Source organism: Corythoichthys intestinalis, chromosome 13 (assembly GCF_030265065.1).
Source record: "Corythoichthys intestinalis isolate RoL2023-P3 chromosome 13, ASM3026506v1, whole genome shotgun sequence".
In the NCBI taxonomy this organism is placed as follows: Eukaryota; Metazoa; Chordata; class Actinopteri; order Syngnathiformes; family Syngnathidae; genus Corythoichthys; species Corythoichthys intestinalis.
In genome coordinates this window covers 51,046,830-51,061,579 of record NC_080407.1, presented here as the reverse complement: position 1 = coordinate 51,061,579, position 14,750 = coordinate 51,046,830, and the positions used below count along the sequence as shown (strand labels likewise).

Below are 14,750 nucleotides of genomic sequence, written 5' to 3'. Positions count from 1 at the left end.
CACATTTCTGCATAAAATCACCATCACATATGATCTGATCTTTGTCAAAATCAAACAGATGAAAAAACAGTGTCTGCTTTAACTAAAACCACCTAAATATAAGTTTTCATATATTAATGAGGATAGTATGCAAACAATGACAAAAGGGGGAAAATAAGTGAAGCATCACATTTAATATTTTGCTTGAATGGTGTAAAATGCTAACTTTTTTTATTTTTATTTTTTTACAAAAAAATCGTTCAAACACATATACCAAAAAAAAAAAAAAAAAAAAACGGCTAAATATTCCTATAAACTAAATTAATTACAAATGCATAAAAACATGTTAGCTCAAACAAAAAATACCATACTTTGGTCTTAACAGGGAGCAGCTGGATTCAGACATGTTAAATGAGTTATCTTAAATGAGTTAGCTTAAATGCTATAAAGTGCTATTTTTTTTCTGTTACAGTGTTCTTAACAAATTGCTCAAAAACATATTCCTTCATAAATTGCTAAACACACCTGTAAACTAAATTACGAATGCATTAACAATCATATTTGCGCAAACAAAAACTTGAATAACCTTATGTTAGTCTTAACAGGGAGCAGCTGGATTCAGCCATTAGACAGTGGTATTAAATAGTATCTGAAACTTTTGGAATTTCTCACATTTCTGCATATAATCACCATCAAATGATGGTGATCTAATCTTTGTCAAAATCAAACGGATGAAAAAACAGTGTCTGCTTCAACTAAAACCACCTAAATATTTATAAGTTTTCATATTTTAATGAGGATAGTATGCAAGCAATGACAGAAGGGGGGAAAAATAAGTTAGTGAAACATCACATTTAATATTTTGCTTGAATGCTATAAAATGCCAACTTTTTTTTTTTTTTTTACAAAAAATCGTTGATATACCAACAAAAAAAAAAAACGGCTAAATATTCCTATAAACTAAATTAATTACGAATCCATAAAAACATTAGCTCAAACAAAAAATTACTTTACATTGGTCTTAACAGGGAGCAGCTGGATTCAGACAAGTTAAATGAGTTATCTTAAATGAGTTAGCTTAAATGCTATAAAGTGCTAGTTTTTTGTTTTTTTACAATGTTCTTAACAAATTTTTCAAACACATATTCCTTCAGAAAAAATGCTAAATATACCTGTAAACTAAATTACGAATGCATAAACAATCATTGCGCTAACAAAAACTTGAATAACCTTATGTTAGTCTTAACAGGGAGCAGCTGGATTCAGCCGTTAGACAGTGGTATGAAAAAGTATCTGATGCTTTTGGAATTACTCACATTTCTGCATAAAATCACCATCAAATGTGATCTGATCTTTTTCAAAATCAAACAGATGAAAAAACAGTGTCTGCTTTAACTAAAACTACCCAAACATTTGTAGGTTTTTATATTTTAATGAGGATAGTATGCAAACAATGACAGAAGGGGGAAAAATAAGTAATTGAACCATTACATTGATTATTTTGTGATTCCCCTTTGGCAGCAATAACTTCAACTAGGCGGTTCCTCTAGCTGCAGATCAATCTGGCACATCGATCAGGACTAATCTTGGCCCATACTTCTCGACAAAACTGCTGTAGTTCAGTCAAATTCTTGGGACGTCTGGCATGGATCGCTGTCTTTAGGTCATACCACAGCATCTCAATGGGGTTCAAGTCTGGACTTTGACTTGGCCACTCCAGAACGTGTATTTTATTCTTCTGAAACCATTCTGACGTCGATTTACTTCTGTGTTTTGGTTCATTGTCTTGTTGCAGCATCCATCCTCATTTTAGCTTCAACTGTCTGACGGTCTGACTCAGGTTTTCCTGATAACCTTTTGAATTCATTCTTCCAGTAATGATTGCATGTTGTCCAGGCCCTTAGGGAGCAAAACAGCCCCAAATCATGATGCTCCATCCATGATGCTTCACGGTGTTGATGTTGGTGAGCTGTTCCATTTTACCTCCACACATGACATTGTATGTTACTCCCAAACAATTCAACTTTTGTTTCATCAGTCCACGAAATATTTTGCCAAAAGTTCTGTGGAATCTCCAAGTGCCTTTTTGCGAACATTAAACGAGCAACAATGTTTTCTTTTTTTTTGGGGGGGGGGGGGTTCCTCTGTGGAGTCCTCCCATGAACACCATTCTTTGCCAAAGTTTTACATATAGTGATGTGTGCACAGAGATATTGGATTGTGCCAGTGATTTCTGTAAGTTTTTAGCTGACTTTCTAGGGTTCTTTTTTACCTCTCTGAGTATTCTGCGCTAAACTCTTGGCGTCATCTTTGGTGGTAAGCCACTACTTGGGAGGGAAGCAACAGGCAATCCTTGATTGCAGGTCTTCAGACAGCTGTTTTGACCGAGCCATGATGCAAATCAGACAATACTTCCTTTCAAGACAATTCTTACCAGGTGTGTGTTTTATAGTGGGTGGGGCAGTCAATCTTTGGTGGACGGCCACTCCTTTGGGAGAGAAGCAACAGTGCCAAACTCTCTCCATTTGTAGACCACTTCTCTGACTGTCGATTGATGAAATCCAGACTTTTAGAGATGGTTTTGTATCCTCTCCCAGCTTTACACAAATCAACAATCCTTGATCCCAGGTCTTCAGACAGCTCTTTTGACCAAGCCATGATGCACATCAGACAATGCTTCTCAACAAGACAATTCTTACCAAGTGTGTGTGTGCTTTAAAGTGGGCACGGCAGCTTTAAATCATTCATCAGTGATTGGGCACACGCCTGACTTAAATTGTTTGGTAAAAATTGATTTCAGTTGCTCTTTAACGCTCCTTAGGCAGAGGGTTCACTGTTTTGTCATTGTTTGCATACTATCCTCATTAAAATATGAAAACCTATAAATGTTTGGGTGGTTTGAGATAAAGCAGACACTGCTTTTTCATCTGTGTGATTTTGACAAAGATCAGATCACATTTGATGGTGATTTTATGCAGAAATGTGACAAATTACAAAAGGTTCGGATACATTTTCATGCCACTGTACATTTGGGATGTAGACTCAGAAGAGTATCTTTTTTAGGGAAGAGGATCCAAATAGTTCCAAATAAAGTGACATTTTTCTCACAGCAGTAGCAGCCGCGTGTCAGATGGCGCACAGCCAGAGCGGACCCGTCAAGCTCCCTCGACTCCTCATCCCGCTGCTTTCTATAATCTACCAGATCGAAGGGCTTGACTTTACCATCACCAGGCAACCACGCGTGACACAAAAGCTCCCCAAGTGCGTGCAACCGGGGACACGTAAAATTGCCGCGTGAATACAGATGAGAAAAAGCCAAACGAATCTTTTCAGAAATCCCGTTATTTTTCTTTACTGAATATTGTTTCAATCATTCACTTCCATTGACCGTGATTGACATCAAATTTATCCATTTACTTGGAGTCATCATTGTAGCGATTTATCGTGATGCTTTGCATCCCAAAAGGTTATCGTATATCGTAATAGTTAAGGGTGTAACGGTACGTGGTGCTCGGTTCGGAACGGACGCGTACCGAACGAGTTTCTGACGTAATATAACTAGGGCTGTCAAAATTATCGCGTTAACGGGCGGAAATTAATTTTTAAAATTAATCATGTTAACATATTTGACGCAATTAACGCACATGCCCAGCTCAAACAGATTAAAATGACAGCAGTGTAATGTTCGCTTGTTACTTGCTTTTGCGCTTGGGTCCAAATGATTTTATGGGCTTCAGCACAATGAGTGAGAATGGTGTAATTATTAACATCAACAATAGCGAGCTACTAGTTTATTTTTTGATTGAAAATTTTACAAGGGTTAGAGGATGCAAGGTTACGAGGATATCTTAATAAAACAAAAACATTAAGAGGGGTTTTGATATTAAATTTCTATAACTTGTACTAACATTTATCTTTTAAGAACTACAAGTCTTTCTATCCATGGATTGCTTTAAGAGAATGTTAATAATGTTAATGCCATCTTGTTGATTTATTGTCTTAATAAACAAATACAGTACTTATGTACTGTATCTTGAATGTATATATCGGTCTTGTGTCTTATCTTTCCATTCCAACAATAATTTACAGAAAAATATGGCATATTTTAGAGAGGGTTTGAATTGCGATTAAATAATTTTCAAGCTGTAAGTAACTTGATTAAAAATTTTAATCGTTTGACAGCCCTAAATATAATCCTTATTTTTTGAGGCTGTGGGTCGATCGGCTTAGAGTTTCTTTGTGTAAATTATATTTACTCTGTCTTCTCTACTATAATGAGGACCAACATGGTAGGACAGTATAACCCAGAAACGTCAACGGCGCGACAACGTGGCCGCCGCGAGAACGCAGTGAAACGTGGGCGTTAAAGTCAATCAGCCAATGCACACCAGTCGCAGTGCGTCCGCGTGTTAGACGCGTCCCAGAAGCGGCTCAACGCGACGCACGCGAAAAGAACTGCAGAGTTTATTAGCTATTTGCTAGGATCGGGCCGGAAGTCACTCGTGTAAAAATACAGTGGATCCGGTCGATTTTCAAACTAATATGCAATCGTAACCTACTTTTTGACTCCATTAGATCTCTTGAGTGGTAGATCGGGGCACAGTTGACTTGTCTTTGTCTTTGGCTGACTATTACTAAATGAAGCTTCAAACTCGGCCCCCTATGGTAAGGCGTGACGCAAAGAATGACGAAGTGTCAGGTCAATAGGTTATGAAGTCTATGGGGAGGAGTTTATTTGCTGCCACACTCCCAGTTTAAATGGATTGGACGTCTACTAGAGATAATTTTACAGCATAAGGGAGGATGATAGCTTGTTTTTTCTGTTTATTAGTCATTTTGTAGAATATCATAGAAAGATATCCTGGCCGATGTATCGATCATTGACGTATCGTTAGGTACCGAGAGGTTCCCACCCCTAGTCATCATGTTTCACTGACAATGACAGTGATAGACGTTCTATCCAGCAGTATTATTTACTAACCCTACCTCAAAGTGTAGTAATTAGCCCTGTGGCGCATATTAGCATTATGTCTCTCATACGTTAAAAATGAGCTGCTTATAACAGTTTGCCTGCAGAGGCATGTTGGTGTTTATGTGCGTGAGGTTGAGGGAACCGGTGAAGCCTGTAATTGAGTGTCCGCCCACCGCTCTGCAGCAGAGATGGCAAAATGGAGGACACACAAACACAAACACAGGCAAAAATCAGAGGGTGTTGTTCTGACACCTCGAGAAAATGGGGATAATTTGTTATGTTAGGGCAGTGGTTCTTAACCTTGCTAAAGATACCGAACCCCATGAGTTTCAAAAGTGCATTAACCAAACCGTTTGGAATTAAAAATATATAATTTTTCAAATTCAAAATCAATATATCAACGCTAGCAAGCTAAAACCTAAATGAATTTCGATTCAAATTCCTTCTCATTTAGACAGCAAGTTTTTACACAGGCCAAAAAACAGAACAAGACTGGCCCAATGCGTATATCTAAGAATTTTTCATTCAAATTTGGATGAATATATATATATATATATTATATATATATATATATTGTTCGAGATTAAACCTGCTTAGTTGCATTAACCTTGACCGTGCAGTTGCTGTCATGTTTACATCTCAACCAAAAAAATGCCACAGACCAACATCTATTGTACACATCCCCTCAAAAATACTAAATGGCAAAATCAATTTTGCCACCTCCCAAAGAAAATGCCACATGGCAAAAAAAAGGTCACATGCCAAAATACATTTATCCACATACCAAAAAAATGCCACATGCCAAAATACAATTTGCCACATGGGAAAATCAAATTTTCCATATACACCAAAAAATATCACATCCCCTAAGAATGCCACATGCTAAAATCAATTTTGCCACATACCAAAAAATGTCACATGAAAAAAAATGCCACATGCCAAAATGCATTTTGCCACATGGCAAAAAATGCCACATGGCAAAATCCACATACCCCAAAAAAATGCCACATGCCAAAATACATTTTGCCACATGGCAAAATCAATTTTTCCACATACACCAAAAAATGTCACATCCCCCAAAAATGCCGCATGCCAAAATCCATTTTGCCACATACCAAAAAATGCCACATGACAAAGTACATTTTGCCACTTACTAAAAAAAGTACCAGGTGGCAAAATCCACATACCCCAAAATATGCCACATACCAAAATATATTTTTTTCCACATACCCCCCAAAAAAATTCACATCCCCAAAAAATACCACCTGCCAAAATCCATTTTGCCACATACTAAAAAAAACATACCACATGGCAAAAAAATGCCACATGCCAAAATCTATTTTGCCACATACCAAAAAAATGCCTCATGCCAAAATACATTTTGCCACGTGGCAAAAAATGCCACATGGCAAAAAAAAAAAAAAGCCACGTGCCAAAATCCATTTTGCCACATACCAAAAAATGCCACATGCCAAAATCCATTTTGCCACATGGCAAAATCAATTTTTCCACATACACAAAAAAATGCCATATCCCCAAAAAATGCCACATGCCAAAATCCATTTTCCCACATACCAAAAAAATGCCACATGAAAAAAAATGCCACATGACAAAAAATGCCACATGCCAAAATACATTTTCCCACATACCCAAAAAATGTTACATCCCCAAAAAATACCACCTGCCAAAATCCATTTTTCCACATACTAAAAAAAATACCACATGCCAAAAAAAATGCCACATACCAAAATCCATTTTGCCACATACCAAAAAAAAAAAGCCACATGCCAATACATTTTGCCACATGGCAAAATCAATTTTTCCACATACACCAACATTTTTTACATGTCACATCGTGTTGATTTCGGGTCACTTTGGCACATTTTGGGGCATTTCCTGCTCATTGGTTTATTTCAGGTCACATCTTGTTGATATTAGGTCATTTTTTCCCCATTCGTAATCAGAGGGGAGATTGAAAATATAGTACATCGGATTTTGTTGTTGTTGAATTTTAGCAAAAACTGTCTGCAACTTTTCTTCGCCTTGATTTCTTAATGTGTAAGCAAGTGCATATTCTGCATCGAAACTGCGGTTAGCACAATTCCCTCATGTTTTCAAGAGCTGTGCAAGTTTACCCAGAATGCTATTTGAGATGCCACAGCTGCATTTGACTCAAAAGATAAGAGACAGTGGTTTCCTGTCATCGGGTCTGGTGGCTGCCAGCTTGTCCCAATGAGCCACAATACTAAATTTTGTGAACGTGGCTGCACAGCGGGAGTTATTTAACCTCTTTCCCCCCCTTTTTTTTTAAATAAAGTGTGAAAAACCTTGCGACTCTTGGAGGAAACAAACAAGAAGACCGGGTATGGAGCCGATCACATCCGAGCAGTCGGCCACCGTGGACGACTTGGTGGAGGCGTGCATTCAAGCCTTTGGTTTGTCATTTTTATTAACCCCCACTCATTCAGAGCTGAAGACGTTTTTGGTTGAATGTCTGTCATGTTCTACTGTGAATTCTAAGTCATAGTTTCTGGTGCGCACGAGAAAACAATCTGGCACGCACCAGAAACAATCTGGTAAAAATTAGTATAATACAACATTTAAGCTAGAGGAGTTTTGCTATTCAAGTTAGCCAATTGTTGCATTGTTGCCATTGGCTAACTTGCAAAGCAAAAGTTCGCTAGCTTAAATGCTACATAATGCTAATGTTTACCAGATAGTTTCTGGCACACACTAGAAACAATCTCGCGCGCACCAGTAACAATCTGAACCAGATTGTTTCTAGTGCGCACTAGAAACTATCTGGTAAACATTAGCCTTATGTAGCATTTAAGATAGTGGACTTTTGTTTTGCAAGTTTGCCAATTGTTGCAAACATTAGCGATATAGAATATTTAAGCAAGCAGACATTTGTTATGCATGTTAGCTAATTGTTGTAAACATTAGCATCATATAGCATTTAACATAGCCAACTTTTGCTATGCAAGTGTTGGGAATAATTCATACCTTCAAATATTACGCAATAATTACCTGACTCCGTTTTAGTGTTATATAAGTTTTACCTTATCACCAAACACTCTTCCAACAATTACGCGTATTCGTTCTGAAAAGAAAGGCGTCAGGAAGCCGGCATTTTCACACACGAGTGGATTTATTCCTAACACGGAAATCTAATACAGCACTCGGGGCACAGGTCCCTCTCAGTACAGTCTCGTACTCCCCTGTGTCTATCAGGAGAAGCACACACCCTGTGTTGCCCAAGAATGATTCAAATTACACAATATGCAAATACATGTTCCTAGCGACTATTGATTGGCTATGTGATACCTGCAGTTATTCTTAGCTTGCTCTGATTGGTTTAAATTCCCCTGCAGGATGGCGGGGTCTTCTCTCTTTATCTCCGGGGGGTCCCTCTCAGTGGGGGTCAGCCGGGTTGTTTTCCCGCCTTTTGAAACAAAAGGGAGCGTCTGCCCCCCCCCCCTTTCCTATGGTTGACTGTGGGCTTGTTCTGCAAGTCCTGTAATTGCGCCTTCGCACACATCTGTTATTTCCTGGAACTTGTATAAATACCTCTGCCATTACATTTGACTGTTGATTAAAGTTATGCATGGTAAAACACTGTTTTCTCTTGTTATGAAATTATTTTACCTTCATTCCCTCTCATGACCTCAGACCACTGAGGTCATCATCACATTTTTCACATTGATTAATGAGTGCATGAATATTTGATCGTAAATCACCACAACAAAAGGATATATTGATTGAAAAGATCCATATTGTCTTCTTCAGACACCCATGTCCCGAAGGGGCACATCCACGTTGTCATCCTCCTTTTCCAAGTCCTTCTCAGTCACATGTGTTTTTTCCCCTTTGAGCGGTTGAGTGGTTCAAGGAACACCATTTGTTTGAAGCAACATCTGTTCTGTAAACTTTATCCCCAGGCAAAAGTGTAGAGCAGGACAACTTACTCATGTAAATCAATATAAAACATCAAACTTCATGGGTTACAATTTAATAAAACCCCTAGCTTAAATAAATGTAATTCCCTTTTCCTTCCTAATATTTCCCTAACATTTCCCCCCTGTTTACACAGTCAAGCTGTGTAACAAAAAGATAAATCTGATAAATAAATATACACACAAAAACAACAGAAGATATAACAACAACAGTAGAAACACATTCAAAATTCATTGGTGAACCAAATCCTCGCCCAAATTTTATGCAAATCAAATCATGTATCAGTGACTTTAATGTTGTCAGCAAAACCCACAAATGTGTACGACCTATCATCTAAACCTGACTAAAAAATATCTAACTTTGACTGTCTTAATCCATTCTACATTTTTATTGGAAACCCCTTGGAACTACTTTGTATCTAAATTCAGATGATGTTAGCAAATTAATATAAATTTAATATATCACTGTACTTCATCTTAAAACTAAAAAATCCCACAAATATATCACTCTTTGAACTGGAATAAAACTAAAAACAAACAAACTCTGAGGCGGCACGAGGTAGGGATGTCACGAGGATGACGACGATGGACCCTCATCGCAAAAGGGCCTGTAGTCACAACCACTCCTTGTATGGTTGTCGATTCATGCAGTTCTTGTCCATCCACGAACGACATGGTCAGTCCATCCGGGCTGCAGAAGATGTTGGCTTCCGCATAGATGAGTCAACTGTATCCCCCCAGTTCAGTGGGGCCTCCCACAGACAGACTGCTGCTGCAGTCCTCCAACGGCCTAGATCTCAACTTGGGAGGACCCCTGTGTCCACCAGCACGCGAACGTCCACCTTCATGGAGAAACGGTTGACTGTGTTACCTCTAGACCAAGTCTCTGGACATCTCCACTGGCGTGACTGCCAGCTTTCCATCACAGCAGCACAGGTTGGCGGCTGTTGTTGTGGTCCTCGCTTTACTGCTGCCATGGTTCCAGTCACATTCTCCTCCAAAGCATGGAAGACAGCATTTGGGACGGAGCTTTTCAAGTCCCTCTGGTGGCTGTTGCAATGTCTGTGGGGCAAGGGAGCAGCATAGAGACGTCGCGTGTCCATACTGACCAGTCTGAATCTCGCTTGGTCCTCTGGGGAAGGGCGAATGTCTTGTTTGCATCCAAGGAATGAACTCTCTTCCCACCTCGTGTCATACTCAGTCGCTACTCTTCCTATAATAGCCTATGCTAGCCGCAAATATTCAAAAATTAAAATTTAAAATCACATTTGCATGTTTTGCTGAGAACATTTTTACCCTTGAAAAATGTAGCAATTAACACAAACAACATTATTTCATCATAATTGAAAAATTCTTCCCAAAAAAAAAAATCAAAATATTATGGTTTTGGAATTTAACCCCAAAATTCCCATCAAAATGCTTTCTTGTACAGATTAAAATCAAACCAAAACAAAGATGTATGTAGTAAAGTTATCATTAACTATATATCTAACTCCCCCTGTTTAGCCATGTGAATTGACAAAACAAAACACAGGGCTGAAAAAAAATATCTACATTTGCTAACACACAAATAATCTTTACCATTGTTATCTTAAATCAACCCACACATTTCCTAGTGCATGTATATTGATAATCAAATCCACAGTAACACTCTTCTATTTGTCCCACTTTGCATATCAAACTAAAAATTTAATTAAAATCAATGTAGCAGCATGAGCTGAACAATTTAGTTTTACACATTCCCCATCAAAAGCGATAGCAGTTAACTAGTTAATCCTATATTCATTTAAAACTATGCCAAAAATTCAAACCCCTCAAGCTGAGACTTCTTTAGTGTTGGGTCTCTATTCGCCAACACAGTCATCTGGAAGATAAAATGGATGTGTTAGTAATCAATCAATAAAACAAACAATTTCATATTCATTTCAAGAATCTCACAAATAGATAACAATGTCATTCAAAATTATGTATTACCATAAATATAAATGGACTGTATCGATCAGTCAGTGATCCATGTACTGTATAAGTAACGTAGTTTTAATTTCTAAAATATACTGCAATAAACAAGTGACAGATCAATTCTACATCTGAAAATCGACTTTAACAAAATCATAAACTAAAACAAAACCAAAAATGAACAAAATTCAATTCTGTAAATGTGCAAAAAGTATGGAAGTAAGTAGTTTATCTAATACCCCCCAAAATGAATCAAAATATAAATAAAAAGTACAAAGGAAAAAGTAAATAAAATTTTGAATTATACTCAGAAAATTGTAATCATATGCTATTAATTTAGAAATTGTGACAAACGTTATAAAAGAAAAACAACCTATTCCTCTAAATTTCATAAAATTATATAGAATTTTCATAAAATTATATAACATTTGATTAAACCTTTATAACACCCCATAGTAACAGCGCCATACAAGAACAGTTCAGTAAATCTGTACTATCAAGGAGTATTACAAATATGAAACTTAATCTCAGACTCTTCATATTACAATTTTCGTAATATAATTGTACTTGGCCCAATGCCAATAATTGCTTATGATCAATTTTGTCAGCTCCCATTTTAATCAGTAAATTAAATTTGCAGTGGCATTAATATATCGCGCAATGTTCCACTCAAGATTACAAAATTGAAATTTGTCTTTGTTTTGGAATTTCTTTAGAGCAGACAAAATGTCTTTACACCTTCTTTGGGTCACTGTCTAAGATTCATCAACATGTAATCCAAAAATTACGATTCCACGACGCAATTATAATCTATTCAATTGATTGTTTTTAGTCAAATACAGTATCTCAATAGGTATCTTTTGGGTAAATTTAGTAATCAATTTACATTTCTATTTCAAATTTGAATTTTCCATATCACAGTGTGTTGTCCACATAAGTCAAAATCGGACTTTTTTACCCAGGCAAAGTTTTTCATTTGAATGGGAGAGTATTTAGGGACAACAATACTCTTTTAAGGAATCACATCTTTTCTTATTCAAAACCCCTTCAAGTCTAAATTGTCTCATGTTACTCTTACGTCTTACAGACATACCAGTTGTCATAAAGTTTTTACAAGTATCCAGCTTTCTTCCAGATGAACTGTGGTCATAAACTTTTATTACTGTTTACCTTCCTTTCAACTCAATTTTGCTCCCCCATACTGTTTATAGATAACACCTTGGTTTCCTTCCACACATTGTAAGGGACAGCTCCTGTGATCAAATGGACATCAGGTTACATTCGACACTTCCACTGTCTCACAAAGTGTGGATGAAATAAGCATTTTAACATTTGGTGTGCTTGCTACAGTACTTTATTTTAGTAAGAATCTGATTCTTTAGGATCAATTTACTTCACAAAATGTTTTAACTTTCTTCTTTTATTCCACTATGGCTTCTCTGCTATTCTTTAACACTTAAAACACTGCCTCTTATAGCATTCAATTCAATTTGTTAATTCTGATCATGATTTCAACTAGCGCTGTTAATATAAATATACCTTTCCAATTGACATCATATAATTTATAATGGAGGATAATTCAACAGTCCAGAGGAGAACAAAGAATGCTTTTTCGTGCACTAAAAAACATCCATTTGTATTTCACTCCAGGTTGGTAGAATTATCTGCTTCCATGTGAATTTTAGAACGGTTTTTTTAATCCCAACTTTTGATTTGTGATCATTATTTATACACTCCTTGTAACAACTTATTTCCCTAGTTTAAACTATTCCTGCCATTCTTAAAAAGCGGCAAGGTTTAGAATTGCTCTAACGTCTGCTAAAACTGATTTTTCATCAGCTATTAATATTTATTCATTTTGTGACATATACCAAACCGCTGCTCCTTCCTCAACAGGAGTTTGCTTAACCAACATTTGGACCTATCTTTCTCTATAAGACTTGTATTGATATCTATTATCGTTCCCAAAAATTAATGGGAAGTCTTTCTGACAGTTCTTATAGTATTTTGCCCTGTACTTCAAAATCTAATTTAGTCAATCTATACATTATGTCATTATGTGTGATTCCTTTTCTCTTTAAATCTGCCAATAATGACATTTCTCTATGTCTGAATTACCTTCTTCATTGTAAATTTTGATAACGTAATACTCTTTTAAATCTAGTCGAATAATTTTCTCCATCTTACTTTGAATGTTAAGAACTAGTTCAAAGATTAATACGTCAGATTACTCTACTTACTTGGAGTAAATATTATTATTTGTTTCTTATTAGCTCGATACATCTAAAAGTTGGTCATTTTTTCACCTGAATTCAGAATTTACTTTCAAATAATATTATGAACAATATCTATTCTTGAATGAAGAACTTTTCTAACAATCTAATTTTCTTTTTATCAAATATACTAGCTCTTTGCTTAAAATAAATCTGTTAAGTTTGTTTTCAAATAGCTATTTATCAACAGTTGATCTTTTCCTTTTTCAAAACATTAACTATTTTCTTTCTCTTTTAGCCATTCTCTTATTTTCTTTTAAGAGCGTTCTATAATTTTCAATTTAGCTCAATAGTCTATTTTTTATCTCTAATGAGATTCCATTTCAAAATTCATATCCTAAATAGTACAAGGGAAAGGCTGGAATATTCCCAGCTGCAATTACAACCTTCCCTTATAATTAATTTGGGCAAAAACCCAGCGGATGCCGTCGAGGACCCCATGTTGCAAATAGGGGCCACCGAAGGGCCGCACTCCTCATATTGAAAAACTTCTCTTTTTTCCCAATTTTGCGCAATAAACGGTCAACTAATTACGCAACGAACGGTCAGCTATTTACAAACAATTCCCTCGCTCATCGACGTTCGTCTCACACGCCCCAAAATTTCCAAGCCCTACATTCGCAGCTCCTCTTTGCTCTGTGCGAAGGGCCAAACGTGTGATTTCCTCTTCTGGCTTGATTTTGAGCGTTGCCAGAGTAGACTTTTCTTGCTCTCTTCATGCTTGCTTCCTCTTCGCCTTCTCGTTCACTTTGCTCGAACCTTCTTTTTCTTTGAGTTTCCCACACGGAGAGGACTTTGAGCTCGTCCTCTATTCTTTCTTTGCACTTCTCTTTTGCCTTCAATGCTTCCACATTCTCCACTTCTTTCTTCCGACCCGATAACCCTCTCATTCGACTTTCCCGTCATTTGTTTAATCCACTCGTGTGCGTCCCGACAACCAACTGAACAGAGCGTATCGCCTTTCTCAGTCACACTCACAACAAACACTCTGTTTTACGCACAAATTCGTTTATTTTAGGGTGGTGGACAAAATCAAACACCTGCGATAATTTATTTGACACGACGAAGATCGAAACGGCCGTAAGTAAATCCCAGATTTTAAACCTTACGGTGGAGTGAGTAAATCCCAGATTTTATACCTCACTACCTATTAACGAGTAAATCCCAGATTTTATACCTCGTTATTAGTACGTAACTCCCAGAGATTTTATAACGCACTAGTCCACACAATTACGTTGAATACGCAAATCCCAGATTTTAAATCGTATTTAACGGAGTAAGTAAATCCCAGATTTTACACCTTACTCTTTTATACTTCAACACTCCTCTCCTCAATAAAACAATAAAATGCAGATTTTAAAAGGATTCTGCTTACCTCTATTTCGTGGTGATCACCGAGAGGAGAAAGTGAGAAGTCTGGCTACCTCGCGCCTCAGGTCGTCACCTGGTGTGGACATCGGGTCCCAGACCCTTTTTCCTTACTTTTGGTCGTCGGTTTTCCTTTTTATTCCCTTTCTTTCATCACGTCGGGGTCACCATGGAATTGTTGGGAATAATTCATACCTTCAAATATTACGCAATAATTACCTGACTCCGTTTTAGTGTTATATAAGT

General features: G+C 37.0%; 1 protein-coding gene across 2 annotated transcripts in view; it reads left to right on the top strand.

Annotated features, from left to right (window-relative positions):
• LOC130928185 (RAS guanyl-releasing protein 2-like) overlaps positions 1-14,750 on the top strand; it is a 39,780-nt gene that overhangs the window by 5,179 nt on the left and 19,851 nt on the right. For both annotated transcript variants that reach the window (XM_057854464.1, XM_057854463.1), the window contains exon 3: positions 7,269-7,386. In XM_057854464.1, coding sequence (XP_057710447.1) covers positions 7,317-7,386 — 70 coding nt within the window. In that variant the 5' untranslated portion in view covers positions 7,269-7,316. The remainder of the gene's footprint in view (positions 1-7,268; positions 7,387-14,750) is intronic.